This window comes from Choloepus didactylus, chromosome 3 (assembly GCF_015220235.1).
Source record: "Choloepus didactylus isolate mChoDid1 chromosome 3, mChoDid1.pri, whole genome shotgun sequence".
Taxonomy (NCBI): Eukaryota; Metazoa; Chordata; class Mammalia; order Pilosa; family Megalonychidae; genus Choloepus; species Choloepus didactylus.
Genome location: NC_051309.1, coordinates 110,891,405 through 110,912,195, shown reverse-complemented (window position 1 = coordinate 110,912,195; position 20,791 = coordinate 110,891,405). Strand labels below are relative to the sequence as shown.

Genomic DNA, 20,791 nt, shown 5'->3' with positions numbered 1-20,791 from the left:
AGTATGCTACTCATGGCTTGAGAGCAATGACTAAAGTAGTTCATATTTCCACTCCTGAATTCCTTTTGTGGTCTTTAGGCAGATCTAACTGCGCAAATGAATGTTTTTCAGCCTATTACTGATGTTCATAAATCAAGGATTTATGTCATGAAACTTTAGTGGGACCTCACAATGTAATTATACTGGCAAACATTTGAATATCACGAAGATATGAATGCCTTTCAATCATTTTATGTGCAGAATTACATGTGTTACATTATGATAACATAACTGAGTAAGAATTCACATTTAGCAAAACTCTGCAGAAAGTTTATCTCAAAATTTGTATCCTACCGATAGGATCAAAAAAATATTAGAAATCACTATGTACTAGAAAACATATACGTAATGAATCATTGAATAGGTTATATTTGTACTCATTTGTTGCAGGCAATACCAGCAAGCTGGTGACCTTCCCTTCCTGAGGTCTGCATCTTCTGCAGCCATTCTTGACCAGAAGGGAAATAACAGACTTAGCAAAGTGTGTCTCCTACCACTCCCAGAAGCTACTGGCGGTCTCCTGGGGCCTCTGCTTACAGTAAACATGACTCTGGGCAGAGATTACAAGTTAGTGAATGATCAAAACATTGGGTGCCTTTAAAAAAGTCCTCAACTCTGTTACAGCACTTGATACTACACTGCCCCATTCTGACTCCAGCCTCTTTTCATAATGTGGTCAAGTGCCTACTTGCTTCAGAACCATCTGTAGGACCTGAACTGAGGCCCAGGAAAGAATTAGCATGTAACTAAGCATCCAGATAATTCTTAAGTCCACTCAAGTTTGAGAATCACTGTAGTAGGGTCTTTTTTTTTTTACTGTTAGTATTTCTAGTACCATGTTTGGTGACTAAAGCCACAATTCTTATCTCTCAGTATTTAAGGTATAAGAGAAAAAATGACTTTAGTCCTCCCTATGGAAAAAACATCCAGATGGCTCATAAGTTATTTATTAAGGAACTGAATGCATGTGATTGAGTCCATGCACTAAGATTATCAACTTGCTCAAGAGCCACCTTATTTCACCAAAGTGATTGTGCTTGTCATATGAGAACCAAATCACTTCTTTCCTGACAAAGGACACATATTTGAAATTATGTATCTAAAATTTGATTGCAAGTCTGAAGTGAATATTGTGTCTACGATGTTTATTCGAAACTTTAAAAAGTAGTATAGACTGTAATTTTTTGGAAATACAATATGTAGTTAAGTGAAAGCAATTAAACTTGCTTAAGAGACTATTCCATTTCATATTAGTTTTTGTAAAGACCACTTTTTCATTATTATTAATTCCCATGTTCCAGGTGCCATATTAAGAAAATTAACAGCCCACAATTCAGGCACTAACCTGGTTACAAAAGCCAAGTTAAAAATTTAATGTTCAATTACTTTACCCATGGTTCATATTTTCTACAAGATTGAATACTAAAGTCTTTTCTGCTCTGAAATAATGAAGCATTGAAAATTCCTCATGGGGTAGTTTTCATTAATATTTGACATTTATGCACAATTTTCATAAAAATGTGAATTCTCAGACAAAGAAATATGATTTTAGAATATGAAGAAACAGGAAAAAATTATGATTAGTTATAGAATACTTCTCTACTATTAAGATGTATAAGGATACTGTCCATCAAAACCTGAAGCTCTATACTATATATGTTTCAAAGATGGAACTATGTAAAGAAAATATGAAAATAACTGTTTAAAATTTATTCTTAAATAATTTTAGCAGTCCATTTTATTTATTGAATCTTATTGCTTAATTATTTACATTTAAGCAGTGTAGACAAATAGCTATCCAAATATTGACTTTTTCTCCAGATACCAATTTTTACTCCTAGTTAGTTACTATTAGTATTAAAAATTTTACCACTTAAATCTGAGGATATTCCTATATCTTAATGTAGTTTACAATTGTAATCAAAGTTGAAAATCAGCAGCAGATAAGAGATGATAGACAGATAGATGATAGATAGATGATAGATAGATAGATAGATAGATGATATAGTTCATTCATTAGAAATTCTTAATACTTCCAAACAGTCATATTTATCAGAACAATCTTCCTTACCCTTCTATGACCCTGATCCTTAACTAGCCTAACATTTTAGAATCTTCACTCATCACTTGGATTTAAGATCAGATCTTTAGAAGTAAACAGGATAATTTTACATATCATAATGTTCATTGAAATACCTCAATATCAATTCCCTAGTCATTTATTCTTTTAATATGTTTCCTTAATAATCTTTTTACGATTATTGTAAAAAAAATTGTTGGGACTTTAAGATCCCTAAAGATTATAAATTAAAATTCCTGCCCTTAATGGGACTTATATATTACTAAAAGAAAATGGATTTGTACAAATCATTTATACCACAAGATAGTTTATTTTAAATATTTTGTTTAGACCTGTGGTTGAAGAATTTTTTAGCTTTATATATCCTAGAATTAATGTGAAACAATTATATTGGAAATAAACTATCAATAACTCCTTAAGTATCTCAAAATTACTGTGTAAACTACACTGAAAATTATAAACAATATATAGGGCTCTTTTTATGTATGCACACACAAACTCATACAATTCAAGATGAATAATATCAATATTTATTCCTGAGTGGAGGACTGTGGTAAATAATTATTTTATCCTTATATTCTCTATTTTCAAATGTTCTAATGTACATATTTTACTTTTGTAATCATAAGAAAATACTTTTTAAAACTATCACATATGGTTCCATGTATAGAAAACCAACCTGACCTGTATTTTTATCATTCAGAGAAAACAGTTTCAAAATATTCCCCTGCCAGGGTTTTATTAAAACAACGTGGGACCGTAAAATAAAAAAAGAATAGTACTTGTACATCTAAATCAGCCATTTGTCTCAGAATACCTTTATCCTTTGAGGCATGAGGATGGAGTAGGGCTTTAATTAATGGAAGCAGATAGATAGGGATTAGCAATAAAGCCTGGTAAAAGTTTAGTCAGGCGTATCAGGGAATAGCCCTGACTCCATTGTTAAAAAGCTCTTCAACCTTGGTTAAGGTACTTTCTCTATACTGCACTGCAGTTTTTTCCTCTGGAAAAACAGAGATAGTGATCCCTAATTCCTAGAGATAGTATATGAAGCCTGTATGCCAGGTTTAGGGACTGTTACCCAGAAGCCACTGATATGTACAGTCATGGTGATGATAATGATGATAATGATGGTGCTATTGATAAAAGCTATAAAAATGTAGTTAGTCCCTAATATACATGCTTAAGATCTGGTGTTTTACAAGCATCAACTTATTTTAACCTTATAACAATCCTGTGGAAAAGTGCTTTTATCTCATCTTGCAACTGTGATAAATGAAGCATGGAGAAAGCAAATGCCTTACTAAAGTTCATATATTTGTACCAGTAAGAATTGTCATAGCAGCACAGCTGGCAGCATTAATAATAAAGAATGTTAAACTGGCAAAAGCATTAAATGAGAACAAACAATAATGGGATCTTCGTTTCCGTTTGGCTATTGTAACTAGAAAAATGTTCTAGTGATGAGTCAGTACATATTTTGCCAAAGATGACTACCTAAGGGTTACATTGATATGCTCTTCATATGTTATGAAAGCCTATTTCTTCATGGTTATATCAACTGTTTTAACTAGACCTGATGGCTAGAGTCCCATCTATGATATTCATGCTTCTCTTTGCCCTTACTGAGTTCACATATGTTTAGGAATCTATATTAGTTTCCTACTGCTGCTGTAGTAAATTACCACATATTCAGTGGCTTAAAACAATGCAAAATTTATTATCTTACAGCTCTGGAGATCAGAAGTCTAAAATGGGTTTCACAGGGCTAAATCAAGGTGTCGGCAGAGCTTTGTTCCCCTGGAGGTTCTGGGGAAGAATCCATTTCCCTGTCTTTATGAGCATCCACGTTTCTTGGAACATGGTCCCATTCCTCCATCTTCAAGTCACCAACCGCAGCTTGAGTCTTTTTCATACTTCCATCTCTCTGATTCCCTCTCTTTTGCCTCCTTTTCCCACTTATAAAGACCCTTGAGATTACATTGTGCCCACCTGGATAATCCAGGATAATCTTCCCATCTCAAAGTCAGTTGATTACCAATCTTAATTCTATCTGCAAACTAATTCCCCTTTGTCATGCAAGATAAGACATTCACAGGTTCCCAGCTGTAGGACATGGACATGATGGGGGGGAGAGGGGTATTCTTCTCCCAACACAACATCTGAACACTGTGTATAGATTATTTCCGTCTGTCCCTTTCTGAAAGCCTTCTGAGGTAAAATGGATATATGTGCAAGTTTACTTTCTGCTTCTACTTCTCCTTGCTCAATGTTTGTAGGATAACCCTGATTAAATAGCTAAAATGATCATTATTTAGATATCTTGAGCCAAAGCAAATGATACATTAGAAGAATTTCCTAAGAGTCAATTAGTAGGGGTTTGAAAATTCCTTTGAGGATGCAAAACATTAGGCAGATGCAAACTATTAGCTCTACATTCTGAAAGTACTCTTTATATCCAGCATTTTATAATACATTTTAATCATATTTGTACTACAGCTTCAATGATTTTAAGTACCTTAATGGTTGCCATCATTAATGATGCTGTTTTTCTAGCATTGTAGATATTTCACTTCCTGTTATTTCATTCATTTCCAAGGACCTTGAAGGTAGCAAAACTTTCTAAATTTTGACTATACTCATTTGGAAACTCTGCTTCTCTCTTTTATTCCTCATAAACAATCTTTCTAAGTTGATCTGCTAATAGGTATCAACATCAACTTGTATATACATATATATAAGCAAATTTTCTTATTAAAATTACTGCTCTTATTTACTACAAAAATGGAAATGTCCATATGGGACCTTTCTGATATGTGCGTATATATGTGTTTGTATAACAATGAAATGAGTTTATTTCAGAGTGGCATATAGTAGTAAAAAATTTCCTGGATTCAAATTCCAGCTCTATCACTGACTAAAGCAAAATAATTAACCTCTCTGAGCCTGAATTTTCCACTTGTAACATACGGATAACACCACCTATGAAATCAGTTGTTTTAAGGATTAAGTGAGACAACTATGTAACACACTTATCATAGTGCCTGACACTGAGTAGGCATAAATAAGACTTCATTTCAATTTTCTGGAACGTAAAATCTGTTTTGAGAACGTAAAGTTTGTCAGTGAGTGGGATGCCAGCTCCTGGAAACACACTGACAGGACAATATATGGTAAGGAGTCATAGAGCGAGAATGTTATTCCCTTTAGAATACTTCTGCAATCCTGATGATTTCCAGGACAATGGCGTCAGTTGAGGGCTCTTTTGACTCGATGAGCTCCAACACTATCAAAAAAGAGAGTAAGCTATAAGTCCAGATTCTGTCTTCACTATAATTATTTCAACACTATCTTGTTTTCAATTTGTTTCTTTGTATGGTCACCTTCTATTTATGGCAAGTGACAATGGTTTTTCATTTATGGTAGTGATATGCTAAAGTACCCTTTAAAATATATTATATTTTAGTTGAAAAAGAAGTCAGTCTAAAGAAAAATGTTTCCTAAACAAGAAGACAGGTAGTGGAACCAAAAATTAGTGAGGGCTTATGAGAATGACTGACATTTGCAAATACTATCCCAGGGGGCTATACCCATGACTGCATTCTGAAAAAAAGTGATGACTTTCTGGAACAGCAGATATGCACCAGGAGTCACCCCCAGTATTTAGAGGAAATACTTTTTAGCTGTAGTTCACCGAGGCTCACTAGTTCTCACAACTGAATTACTCAGGCCTCCACAGGCTTAGGGTCTTGAACTATCTGATGTTGGGTTAGGGTAAAGATAAAAAGAAATAGAGCCATTCAGCATCTCCCATCCTGATTTCACTTAAATTCAATCTCTGGACTTGAGCCACCTTTTTTTGTACCCCTTGAACATATAGCACAGGAGATCAAGAATAAATAGTTGAGGAATGAATGAATGAATAAGGGTTAATTACCCCTGTATAAGATTATATTGGCTTTAGTCCACTCTTCCTCTATAAATATCCTCAATCCTGAATGTCTAGTGAAAGCTATCTTCATCGATTCAGTAATTTTCTTTTAAGGTAAAAGATACTAATTTAATTATTATTTTGAGCCAAGTAGTCTCTTGAAAAATTAATGTTATCAGTATGTATATAATGCCCCCTGGGCATCAAAGAGGTTGCATGGTTTGTAAAATGTTAAAAGTTAGTTATTGATAGAGCCAGTACTTGATCCAAGGCTCAGAAAAACTATTCCCCATGTTACTGAAAACTATTCACAGTCTTTCTTTAGGTAATTGATAGTGTTGTATGGAGAATGATCTAGTCTTTACTCATGTTTTGTTTTTAAACATTGTATAATAATTTTTATATGGAGAGATATTGAAATATTTACAAATGATACTTCAGTAAAAATCCATACAAATGTAACTTTAAAATGCATATGCAAATACTAAATCTTAAATATTTTAAAGCTACAAAGCTGAACAAAGGAAAGCATTGGAAGTAAATATAGGAAATTAAAATCTAGAAGTACCTATGTCACAAGTCTTTATTACCTATGTTCAGTTATGTGCATGTACTATCTTAGAAAAAATAAAAACTAAAATAATGTGTGTTAATCTTTTAGACTTACACGGAGGATATTAAATTCCTTGTGCTTTTAGAACATAAGTTTAGTTTTTCTGTTTGCTCCAAAAGATATTTTAACTAGCTAAATTGTCTAGGTTATATTAAAAGGATATAGAAATCTTAGTAAAAATAACTATACTTACTTGCTATCAGATTAAAAGTTAATTTAGTATTGGGAAATGCCTTAAAATTCTCTTTGTGTAAAAGGCTTCATGATTTTGTTAGATTTTTTGTAATCAAAGAAAGCCCCTTTTCAAACCAAGCAATTTGAAAAAGAATGTTGGAGCCAGTGTAACAATCCAAAGTTAGATATAAGGACTCCAAGGATACTCAGAAATGTGGCATTGAGAATGCTCTAGAAATAAGGCATTCAGAAATGGCTACAACTTTCTTTATACTTTTTCATTAGTTATTCACTCTAAAGTCATTCTTTTGACTGGCTAATCAGCAAGCAACTATTAATGTGCTTATTTCTGCTGAATGGTTGCCAGAGTTTACCCCTTCTTTTAAAGAGCATTCAATGTATTTTAGTGGTAAAAGTTATTGTTATATTAATGTTATTTTCTACATGACATGTTAAGTTAGTCAATCTCTAAGACATAAAATGTATTTTCTGTCTAAATTACTTACATTTATATCAGTTACTGTTATTTTATGGAAACAAATATTTTAGCAGTAATTCATTTGGGTAACTCTTAACAGCCCATATGTTTGTTTCAAGCATATGTTTCATTGTCAAACATTTCTAAAATGAAAATATTTTGTTTATAGTCATTGTAGTCAAATTGCTCTTAATTTCTTTAATATTTTAATGAATGAATATCCTAATATTTAAACAATGAGATGCCATTTACAGAACTTACACAATTATCAGTTAGGTAGCAGGTTTATGTAGTCTAACATCTAAATGCCTGAAAATCATTATATCAGATGCACATTATTTAAATATCAACTACATGCACACACACACACACATGCTCAAAAATATTATTCTGTATAGAACTCTCTTAAGTACATTTGTATACTGAAAAATTCAAGGTATATTATGTTTTTAATAAGTTATATCTAGGAAGATCCTTTAATGTGATCAGATTGAAATGCTGTTCTCACAGAAATAATACTAGAAAAGTATAATTCTCTTTCCTACTTCCATTTTATCCACACACATTACTTTTCCTAATAGATAGTCACCTTCTTATTTTCTCCCCATTTTCTCTAGCACACTCACATCCCACAATCATAACTCCCTGCTGAAAAGGTAGAATTAATCATAAGGAAATTAAAGAAATAGGAAAATTGCATGTGCCCTCCTCAGCCTACCAATGCAATTTTCCCTACTTCTATATCCCCTTCAGTATTTACTCCAGTCATAAACTATCTCCCTTTCACTCAATCAAACTGTGGCCAGGAAAGGATGAGAACTTTATTTACACTATGGTATACATAATTCTAGGGAAAACATAGCTTAAAACACAGCTACCAAATACTGGCTGAAAGAATTATTTCCATTTAACTGGGATGATATCTTTGTGCCAAAAAACTTATTTTCTACCTATGTTAAAAGCTAACAATGCATCCCATGGTTAAATATATTGGCAAAACAATGGATTAGAGGAAATTGAAAATTCATTGTTAGTTGTAGAATTTCTCAGATCTTTGGAATATTCTAATATGCACATTCAAAACTTATTTCACCACAGAAAGCTTTCTCAAGGGTCATATATGCTACAGAACACAGTTGGAGCAACATAGTACTTTAGTATCATGAAGCCCTGGAAGAGTAAGTTCAGGTGTTGCAGGTTTTGGCCATCAGGTGAAAGATGTACATGTCACAAATCTTAATGACCCACCAGCCAGTCACCTACTCCTTCAGCAACAGACATGAGAATTATCAATTACATTGTACCTACTAAGCTCCAGGATTATTATATGTTATTTCATCTTTTGCTGATGAAAAAATATAATGTATATAGAGGTCTTGTAACTGAGTTACCTACAATCATAGAACTCCCAAGTGATGCAGCCAGGCCTCAAATTCAGAATGAGGAACCAAAGCTCAGGTTTGTGTATATATCAGATCATAAACAAGTCATAAAGTGATAAAATATTACCTATAGCTGCAAAGTACATTTTAGTGAATCTTCCATATTTTTTTAAGAAGCAGAAATACATACTAAGTGTATTAATGGCTGATTTCTCAGCATAATGACTCTAAGAGAAATAAAAACACAGTCCCTGTTTTTTTTTTCCCCATAATTACAAATAGTGCTTAACTATACATTTCTCAGAGCTAGAAATTTGCTTGGGTGAAAAAGTTCTTTCTATAGGGGGAGATGTCTGCTGACCCTCAAATATATGGGCGAGGGAGAACATAGATTTATACCCAATAGGGAGTATAACAATATGTAACCAGTTCTGAATATATCACTAAGCATTATCTATACAACTGTATATCAACTATTATTTTTACCTATATTATGATATTAGAAATGCATTCATCACAAAAGTCTTGAGGAAACTGAGTCAACTCAGTTATAATCCAGTTTTGTTGGATTTTTGGTAATATGTAATTTAGCTGTGGAGTATGTGTCTTTCAGGAATAAACAAAGAAAGAAAAGTAACCACATTATTTTGAAAAATGATGTCTAGAGTTAAAATATCAAAAAGGGAAAAATGTTCTTTAAACATTGACAATTTTCCCTGAAGACAACATCTAAAATCATGTATTATCATATAAGTTGTTTTCATAGCAGAACATACGTCTCAAGTTCAACTTCTAGTGAGTACCCAACGACACATGTTTAGAAATTACAGCATTCAATGCAGTGAAGAGAAAAGTTACTCAGAAGAATAGGAAAGAACATTTATATTAGGTTCTCAATCCTGACATTCACATGTATGTGACATGAACTACTTACATTCCTTCTAATAAAAGTGAGGGTTGAACACTACCTCATGCTGAAAGTAACAATATTTGCCATTTGTTGAGCACCTGTTATACTCCAGGCACTTTACATACTGAATTAGATTTCATCATCATGATGTTCTTATAAAATAGGAACCATTTCAGGAATAAAGAAATTGGATCTTGGAGTAGGCTAAGTTACTTGCTCAAAGTCACATGACCAGTAAGTGACAGATCCCATATTTGAGTCAATATAGATTGATAAATATAGATATCAGTATATAGAGAGATGATATAGATAGAAATGAGATGTATAGATGGGACATGACCGAGACAGACAGAAAAGAGAGGGAGATGGAGATGGAGATATATATCAGCCCATATATATGAATACAACTTGGGTAAATATATTTTAAAATAACACTTATCAATGTTAAATTAGAGAAATGTATAGGAAAACAGGTGAGAGATTAGAGTGATTAATACTGGTCTGTAACACAAATAAAAATCTTGATATATTTTAAACTGCAATTCTATATGCATATCCAAACATCTTTAAAGATATATTTTAAATTACTTGGAAAAAAATCATTGCATGTTTTCTTTCACTTCCAATGTCATCTAAAGTTTAATGGTAATTAATTTTTAAAATTAGATATTTTACTTCCCATAATTTCAGTGCAGAGCGGCCTAATTTTCTAATCATGACTAGAGGATGAATTTGTGATAAAATATTCATCGAAAATACATTTTAAACATAGAAAACAGTATCACAGAACTACGTCAAAAAAGTTCACCCTTCATGTGATTATAACGTGGTCAGATTGAAATGCTGTGTTCTCCCAGAAATATACTGGAAAAGTATAATTCTCTTTCCTACTTCCAATTTGTCATTTGACTTTAATAAATCAATTTACTATATATTTATTCTGAGATCTAGGATGTTTTATACCCAGAAACTTCTATCTACATTAATTAATTAGCAGACTTACTAGCATACCAAAGTTAATTCTCCCCAAATTAATAAATAAATAAATGGAATTCCAATGGAATTAAAGACATCTATTTTTGCTTGTGAAGATCCTGCAAGCACGAGATGGCTCAGGAGCTAGCAATTCTTGATGTCTTCTCTCCAGATTGATCTTAGTAGTGCATTGCAGATGCCAACAGTTAGTTCAGTGACTTTCTGATTCCCCAGCTTCCTGCTGGTGACAGAGATAACAGATTCCCATGATGGGACAGTTAAGAAAACTATTCCTGGTGACCCAGCCTAGAGATTGCTCCTGAAGTCCTTACATGAATTTTGCAAAAACCTAATTCCCCATATTAAATTCCTTTCTGCTTAAATTGTTGGAGTGCTTTTATTACATACATCTAAGTTATGAGTTACAGAACATCCTAACTGTTTCATGAAAGGGAGGAACAGAATTAGATAAAATAATCTTTAAGTGGGAAGTAGAAGCATGGAAGAATAAATATTTAATCATAGCCAAGAGAATTATAGAAAAGATTTCTTTGGAAAGCTTTCCATAGCAGATATTGGCTTTGGAACAAACAAATTCATCACTGGAACAGAACAGAGAATAGAGAATTCAAAATAGAGGTTCCAGTGTACATGAAAATTTGCCACATGGCAAAGGGAGTATTTCAGTTTAATAGGGTGAGTATGGTTTATTTAATAAACGTTGTGTTCTCAATTGATGGCCCTTATCTAAAAACTGAATTTGGATTCCGCCGCATGCCATACACAAAAATAAATTCTAGGCACATTATATATGCAAAAATTAAAATCACAGAAAAAATGTCGACTATTAGATGTGTAACATAGGAGTTGGTAAGTCTCTTTCAGCCAATAAAATAAACAGAAGCTGAAAGAAAAGATAGGCATATTTGACTCAATGAACATTAAAAATGTTCAATGGCAACACATATCATAAAGTAATCTTAAAAATGATACAGCTGGAAAAATGTTTTTGATACATAAGACAAGGTTTACTTTTTCAACATATTACTTGCTCTTACAAATTAAGACAAGAGACATAATAGAAATATCAGTAAGTGATAGGAATAAGTAACACACGGAAAAGCAATCCAAATGCTAAATGTATTAAAAATTAAAAATTCTCAGCTTCAAGAGGAGTCAGAAAAACGAAAATCAAGAAAATAGTAAAATGTCACTGTGGAAATATCTCTTACTGGTGGAGAGGTTCTCTCTAAACTACTGGGGGGATTGTGAATTTTGCTAGCATTTTTATGAATGTTAATCTGATAATACCTGTTCTATGGTATGTCATGAGAAGGAAATCAAATTGCTAATGAATTTCATTTGAAGTTTTTTCTGAATTTTGCCCATCAGCAGATGGAAACATGTAAGATTAATCTGACATCCAAAAAATATGTGCATTCTACACTCTTTTTCAGGGAATTCAATTTGAGCTCACTGTCATTTATCAAAATCTTGCATGGAACAACTAATATGAAACAAAAATTGCGTAAATGTACATTGTTTTCAATCTGTTTGAATGTGTTTTTTGTTCAGCAATATTCTGTTTCTTAGACTCAGACAGGAACACTGCAGTTGGATAGACTTATTCAGGTTTGGGGTTTTATTAAATGGGTGTGACACAAAAAGAGATGAATCAGGGAGTTGAACAGTATGCAAAGATAGGATTGTAATAGTAATCAGTGGAGTCCAATTTGGATGAAAAGGGAAGGGATGATCAATAGAAAGTAAAGCCGAGATATAATTCAATATTGTGCCAAAATTTTCACAAAAACAAATATCAATTACTATCTATTGAGTTCCATACAAAAAAAATTAAAAAACAAAAACAAAAATGGAAGAAAGAGGGAAGAAAAAGAAAGGAAGGAGGAGGAGATCTAGAAACACAGAAGAAAAGAAGGAAAGAAGAAAGGGAAAAGAATAAGACAGAAATAGTTAAACATACGAGGAAATGTGTATATTAGAATGACTTCCTAATGGAATTTATGAAACTCTTCTCTGAAAGTGTCCACAGGGGAAGATCCTGTTTCGCGTGATGCCATCATCATTTTAGTACAATTAATTGCTACAGTAGCACAGAACTTAAAGCAGAAATAAAAATAAAACCATTCCTTGATACCATATCCCCTCCAGCTACTGCTATCTTCCACACTCAGGCAGCCATGTTTGCAAAAGGGCTGTCTGTATTTCATCCACATCCTCATCTACCTTCACCCTTCAATCCATTCCAATCTGCATCCCACCTATTCTACTGCAGTTACTTAACTTCTCTTCCTGAGATAATCTTTTAAGTTCCATGATGCCCTAGATCCTAATATCAAATTGCTTACTTGATATCTCAACCTGAATGTTTCTCAGGCACCTTATATATAATATGCCCCAAACTGAAATCTTGATGTTCTCTCATGTCCTTCCAATCTCCTCCCCCTCCTCCTTCAATCCTTTCCATCAGAATGAATGAAAAGTTCCTGAGCCTCTCAGTTGCCTATGCCACAAACCTAGCAGTCACTTTTCATCACCTTTCTCCCTTATACTCCATATCACAAAAGCAGGTAAGTAAGTTTTAATAAATCTGTCCACGTCTCTCTGTCTTTTGTTGGTTGGTAAACTCCTGATTGTTCACCAACTTCCATTTGTTGCCCTTCTCTAATTCATCATACCAATAGCAGCTCATGTGATCTTTTAAAAACAAAAATCTGATCACAGCATGCCTCTGTTTTAAAACTCTTCACATTATACATAGGAGAATTTTTATGCCAGTTTATGCAATTTAGTTTCTGTTTATTTTTCTGTCTCTTTTGGCCTTCTCTCCCTTGAAAATGTTTTATCATTCTGAATCTCATTCCTTCACCTATATCATTGCACTTAATTGCTTACAATTGAACTTATTTATTTGTGACTATCTCTTCAGTTTAACAAGACCACACTGAATTCTGATCTTTTTTTCCAAGTTTGTTATTAATCCCATTCTTAACACATGATCTGTAATTTAATGAGAATACTATACTTTCTATTCTATTACTGATAAATAGGTTGGTAAACAACCTATCTGTGAATACAACATGTATTCTGTTGCTTCAGACTTATATTAAGCCACTGATGTTGTCTGTAAGGTTTTCATAGTGGCCTATCATTGATGCCATTTTTCTTCATATGGCAGGAACATTGCAATAGCAGTTATTAAATAATGCTACTTTCATGCCTCCTCTTCCTCTTTTGCTAAGATAAATGTTGTAAGTATTCTCTCAATATGTATACCTCACTTTAAATATATATAAAAAATCTCCCAGAAGCATTATGCTCTAAATTTTTCAGTTAAGACATCCTATTAACAAAACATGGAAAAACACTGTTGTTATAATTTTATAACTACATAACTCAAATCTCCAAACTTCATAAAGTAACAGTTTTCAACTCTTATAATATTAACACTTGATTGGATTATTGACTCACCAATTCTAAGGACTTCACATCTGGAGACTTAAAAATTGCATGGGCTCCCTTTTAATTTCAGTATTAAAGCCAGGAAACTCCAAAATATTCTTATCTGGAGATCGCTAGACTTACTGACAGGGTACCTTCTCAGTATATAAAAAGGAATTGACCTTACTCTCAGTTTGTTTAATTTTCAATAGAAGAAGAATAACAGGCATAGTTTTAACAATAGCAATAACAGTACAGAAGAGAAGTTATGGGAACAAACGGCATTTTTTTAGAAGTAAAGGTACTCTAACCCAAACTTTTTATTCTACAAGAAAGAGAAATTCACTCAAACTAGCTCACGTAAAGAGAAAATAATTGTAAGGGTAACTCATGGACAGACAAGATCAGAAAAACAAGCGCAGCTGGGTCTGCCTGGAAGTGAAACTGGGAAGTTGGAAACCAATTAAATAAACTAAATAAAATGTTTGATCATTGTAGAAAATGTGTATACCTTAGGGATTCTTCAGAGAGTACCAGGAAACACTCTACAGGTCATCATACTAGCGATACTGTAGAATTGTAATTTTTGTGTATCCCTTCTAATGATAACTTAGAAATTCCAACAGTTTATGAATGTTTTCATAGGAAAACACAAAGATTCATTAAATATTTTCTTATAATTATACTGTACAGTATAACTTCTAGTCTGGAGTGGGTGCTACTCTTCTAATGTTCACACTTAGCAAGGTATTATGTTATCCATTTCATATGAATTCAAAGTAAGAGCACAACAAATTGCAGCCATTAAAAGAAAGCCAAAATTTGTGACTTTGACACTGTTATTCCTCCGAAAGTCAGGCATGTTCCTATCAATAAATTGGAATGATTAAATAATAAGAATATTGATCCTAACCAAAGAATGAGGCTTTTCTCTCGGCCTTGATCATGATCTAAAAATGAGGTCTCTGGTAAATGGAGTTCCAAGTCAGGAACTGTTCTTGTATCTTGCAGTATGCCTATTCATAATGTGGAAAGCATATAAACATGTAGCAATGGAAATCGCTAATATGGAAAAGTGACAGAGTAACTTAGAAGAAAAGAAAATATGACACATAGTATTATAAAACAACTTATTTTAATGAACTGGATACAAAGAAAATCTTACAAAAGACCACAAGGCATTGATAAATTACTCCTTATGATTACAAAGAAAAGTGGTCTTTCTGGATTATTTCAATGTGAAGCACTTGGAAACAACAAAGAAATTTTTGTCCAGTGGTAAATGTCTAAAAGAGTCATTATTTTTCTCTGAGTGAAAAATAAATACAGGCGGGGTATAATTCCATACAATATCTGATATTTTCACCACCTGGACTATCTCAGTGTCTGCAGTCAAACTTAGATACCATTCCTTGTATTTAAAACAGAAAAGAATCACAAGGTACTGTAACAATTTTTTTAAAATAACAATTTCTGAAATGTTTGCCCTTTGTAGTGTTATTTCACAGCTGTTTCCAAAATTACAGTAAGACATTCTGTTTTTCAACCCAGCAGTAAATATTGTGGTAAAATAGAGTCCTTATAATTTGGAGAAGTATCCCATAATTCTCTGTTCAATGTTTATTTTTCATATTTTTTATTTCATATATATATTTCATATATCTAAAAATGCCTGTATACACACACACACATATATATATATAGAGAGAGAGAGAGAGAGTGTCACAACTGGTACTCTGTGATATAGTAAAATACAGCATGCTCACATTTTGCGCCATTAATTCCTGCTTTATTACTGTACTACACTATTTTTAATGCTCTTTTAATAAATATATCTTTAGATTTTTTCATTACAGATTCAATTTTTCTCTTCTCAAAACTATTAACTGTATTATTTCCCCAAGGATAAGCAGTATCTTTCAATAGGAAGACATACCCCCCCCGTTATGATTGAATTGTGTCCCCCCCAAAAGATATGTTCAAGTCCTAGCCCTGATCCCATGAATGTGACCTTATTTGGAAATAGGACCTTTGAAGACGATATTAATTAAGATGAGGCCAAACTAGGTTAGACTGGGCCCTACACGGATATGGCCAGCAGCCTTATAAGAAGAGGAACTTGGACACAGTCAGACACAGAGAGAGACGATGACCAATCGATGGAAGCAGAGAATGTGTAGATTCTGGTCCAGTGCAAGCATGGCCCTGCCAGTACCTTGAGTCTGGACTTACAGCCTCTAGAACTGTGAGACAGGAAATTTTGGTTGTGTTAAGCCACCCAGTTTGTGGTATTTTGTTACAGCAGCCCTAGGAAACTAAGACATACCCTAATTTTTTTGATTTGGGACCTTGATTGCTTCATTAATTAAGTTTTCCCCCAAATCAACATAAGGCAGTTTCTCAAAAAGAACTCTATTCTTTATATGTAATTATGACATTGCTGACCAATGACCTAAGAACTAAAATAATAACTAACATGTGTTAAGCAATTACTGAATGCTATGGCACCCTGAAAATCACTTCACATGTATTTTCTCTTTTAGTCCTTATAATAGTTTGAAGCTGTATGTTCCTCAAAAAAAATGTTCTTAAATCTAATCCAATGTGGGTGTAAACCCATTGTAAGTAGGATCTTTTGATGAGCTACTTCAGTTAAGGTATGACCCACCTCATTCAGGATGGGACTTAATCCTATTACTGGAGTCCTTTATAAAAGGAATGAATACACAGAGACAAAAAAAAAAAAAAAAAAAAAAGGCATGGGAAGCAAGCTGAAATCAAGGAAACCTGGAAGAAAAGGGAGAGATCAACAAACACTGCCACGTGCCTTGCGATGTGGCAGAGGACCCAGGGATCACCAGCAACACGTCTTCATATTGATCATCAAGCAGTGCCTTGATGTCTTGATTTGGACATCCTTACAGCCTCCAACTGTAAGCTAATAAATTCCCATTGTTTAAAGCCAACCCATTTCATGGTATATGCTTTGAGCAACCTAGGAAACTAAAACAATCCTCAAAACAATTCTATAAAGTAAATGCAATTGTTCTCCCTCATTTTAATGTACAAACTGCAATAATGACAAATTTAGCTATTTATCTGAGATCACAGAGCAGATAAGTAATGAAGTTGGGACTTGATCCACGGCAGTTTGAGCCCAAAGGCCACCATAAATCAGGCATGTTCACCTATGATATATGTTTGGATAGACGTTGGCAGAAAAGTACTCTTTATTATCCTAACAATAACACCAAATTCCCTGATGTTTAGGCCTGAAATCCTCAGTAATTAGATTTTATAGAATTATTCCATGTTAAAGTGAAAATACCCTAGAAGAGCTATGCCTCTTTAGAATCTCAGCAAAAATCACTATCAGAAGCTGTCCACTCTGGTCTGAAGAAAGCATATTTTGCCAGTTATCAGGATAGAACCAGGGTATTCAATCAGTAGGACATATTTTGATTGTTAGCTATGTTGCAAGATTGCAGTAAGAGCAAAAAGCTTCAAATCTTCAAGCTTTAAGCCAAAGGGGAGCGACCTAGACAAATTATATTCCTTACAAGGTATTTATAAGCACCAAGCACATGGTGGAACATAGATGCTAGTTCTACCTTCCCATATTACCTGTTTTTAAATTAATAATGTACTTAACTCTTTCCATCAGAGGCATCAAATACTGTCAATAAAAAAATACAAAAACTATGGGGTGGGTAATAATCTCTTCAATAAACAAGCAGTCAGTTCTTAATGAAGGTAGTAGTTTAAATTAAATAAGATATTACTTTAAGAATCAAACAGATAGAATCTTTTGGACATTGCAATACAGTCTCAAGTTATTTAACATAAACCACAAAATACATTCTATGTGGAGTTTTCCTCCATTGTATGTTGTTTTTACACTGTTTTAGTACTGACTATCATATGTTTTCTTCTTCCATTAAAGGACAAGTTGGACACTCAGCAGTTATTAGATCTCCCTACACAGATGTGTCATTACAAATCAGCCATCCACTGCTAGAAATACAGTATCTTCCTAGGCATGCTGCTGTGCTTACCATTTTAAATTGTGTTTATAATTTCAGGTTCATATTACTATGCTACTCTTGTGGGGAGATAAAAGGTTGTTAGCAAGTTGATGAATGAACTATTTTTATCTAGTTACTAGGAATGGGATCACCAGCAAATCACTCCCCTGGGTTTCAGTTTCTTCTCTAAAATGAGGCAGTTGGACTAACTGGTCCCTACCATGCTACATGAAGTTCAAGTTAAAACCCAAAGCAGAAGGAAAGGACTCACAAAAAAAGAACTCCATAAAAAATATGGAATACTAAGAACTAGTTCTTTAGAAGACTTCTCATATCAAGAAAATGGTCATGGGTTAATATCAAAAGACTGCAAAAGAAAAGTTCCATTACTTCAGCCAAATAGGAAGGAACTAAAGCAAGTTATATTGACAGGGACCAAAGGAAGGTGGGGTGGTATTGGGATGCTTGGGGGGAAACAGAAATAATCAGAATGAGATACAAGTTCGTTCACATCACTTTGGCATTGTTCACTAAAACAAGCGCTCAAAGTAGTACTTGGGTATCAAGTGAAGTAAAATTCACTTTCTGCCTAAACTGCTCAATCCAGAAGTTTGAAACAAATTGTACCCCATTCAATTTAACTAAATTATTAAGCTAAAGTAAAATAGCTTACCTGCTCAAGGTTGAAAAGACATGGCTAGTTTATTTATAGAGGCTATCAAAGGCCACAGAGCCACAGTTTTCAAGGATATCAATGTTCAGTATTTGAAATGTTAATATATTAGGATATCATGGGCTCTAATTCCTTTCTTGTCATTTTCCATTGTCACAAGTGTACTTCCCATTTTAACTAAAAAGCAGTCTTTTTAATTTATATATTAAAAAATATTCTAGCCAGGAGAAGCAGCTAAAGCCAAAATTACATTATTTTAAAAATGCTAGTAAGCTATTAAAACTTTAATTCTAGTCAGCAAATAAATAGAATTTCATTCAGCCTGAATGTCTCCAGTAACCTTGATACCTGAATGAAGCCTTTTTTTAATTTTAAAAATTGAACACTTTTAATAATATTATACAATTCCCAAATATATTTTTCTTTTAAAAGAACTGACTACAACTGCCTTGAGATCCATTTGAATTGAGAATTCATTTATGTCTTCAACCAAATTTCCTTTTTTCCTTTAACAAGTACCCAAAGCCTGTGGAGTGGAGAGGTGGTGGCAGGGGTTCTAGATAAAGTAACCTGTCTGCACAATAAGTCACAGTCCATTCTAGCAATTTACCCGGTTAGATTTTATAAGGTGGGGCAGGAAAATGGGCAATTCTACAACTGGGCAGTGTTGCTGAATTTTTACATAATTTTTTTTTAGGATTGCACTTAACTTTACAACAGGCTCATGACATTGAAAGACTTTCCAGAATGATTTTAGACACCAGAGAATCTGCCCGGGTCTTCTTGAACTTGAACTTGAAAAGTTATAATGTAATTTATAACCTATTTATTTATTTTTCTCTTGTTTTATTATTGTTACTATTAATTGCTACTTTTTTAAAGTATTCTATGTGTCAAGTACTATGTGAGTGTTTCACAACGTTTATGTAATTTAGTTCTCGAAGTTAGCTTGAACCTTCCAGGTAATCAAAGTTGGCGGCCGTTTGTCAGTGCACGCTGGCCAGAACACACTGAGCGCTACCACCTTGTTCAGTCCAGAATCCCCATCAAGGAAGCCAGTGGAGGAGAGCCCTCCCGGGAGCACCGCGAAGCCATCAAAGACAGCAGCTGGAAGAGGAAGCCCTGCACTGGCTTTAGTACAACGATTCCCTAACAGGTGACCCTTCAGTCTCTGCAAAGCTCCCGAGCCATCCTGTCAGGCCTCCCCATCCAGCTACTCCGAACGCGCGACCACCCACCTGGGGGCGCCAGGCCGCACGGCAGCCTGTCCTGGCTCCCGTCTGCCTTTCCGGGAGCTCCACGAAGCATTGCGGAGGCTGAAGCCAAGGGGCCTGTGGACCGGTGCCCGCAGAGTCCCGGACACTCCAGTCCGGAGAGATTCTCAGCTAGCTCTTCTCTAGGTCCCGCCGCTCCCCTGCTTGCTCCCCACCCGGGGCGCCCAAGGCCTAGGTCTCCGGAAACGCAGCCCCGAGGCTCTGGCCACAATTTCAGGGCTTGGCTTTGCTGGGCGCCCGGAGGAAGTGAAACTGCTCTGGGGCTTGCTCTTGCACCCTTTTCAGCTGCTTTAGTTTCTCAGCCTTGACACTTCTGGCCCTGTTTCTCTTCTCACCTTTCCACCCAGTTTGTCTTTAGGGCTTTGTTCCTGTTACTGTATTTCTTTTTGCCCCAAACTTCATCCAAGATACCTGATGGATTGCTGGAAAGGGGGAATAATAGATACAGATATAGATGTAGATATGAATATAGATATAATGTAGATGTATTTTGTCGAGATTTTCAAAACTAAATTCATGAATTCTAAAGTGATTTTAAATCCCATATAAAACTTACTTTAAATCCCATGTAAAATTTAAATCCAACTCAAGCAGGAGTGGGAAATACCGGACTGGGAAAAACCAGAAGAGTTGTCCCAGGGTCTTAAAATAAATGTCACTCTTTTCTCAAAGATCTCTAAATTAGTAATTTACCCTTTGAAGTTGAAAATATTTCTGAAGACCTATTTGAAGGTTTGGTAATAATTCAAAGTTTAAATACTCTGCCTCCCTCCTC

The 20,791-nt window shown here is 34.2% G+C and overlaps 1 protein-coding gene across 3 annotated transcripts in view; it reads right to left on the bottom strand.

Annotated features, from left to right (window-relative positions):
* BANK1 (B cell scaffold protein with ankyrin repeats 1) overlaps window positions 1-20,278 on the bottom strand; it is a 340,362-nt gene extending 320,084 nt beyond the window's left edge. For all 3 annotated transcript variants that reach the window (XR_005215918.1, XR_005215919.1, XM_037830343.1), the window contains exon 1: window positions 19,981-20,278. Coding sequence is in view for 1 of the 3 variants with exons in the window: in XM_037830343.1 (XP_037686271.1) it covers window positions 19,981-20,050 (70 nt within the window). In the remaining 2 variants the exon portion in view is untranslated. The remainder of the gene's footprint in view (window positions 1-19,980) is intronic.
* Between the last annotated feature and the right edge of the window lie 513 nt (window positions 20,279-20,791).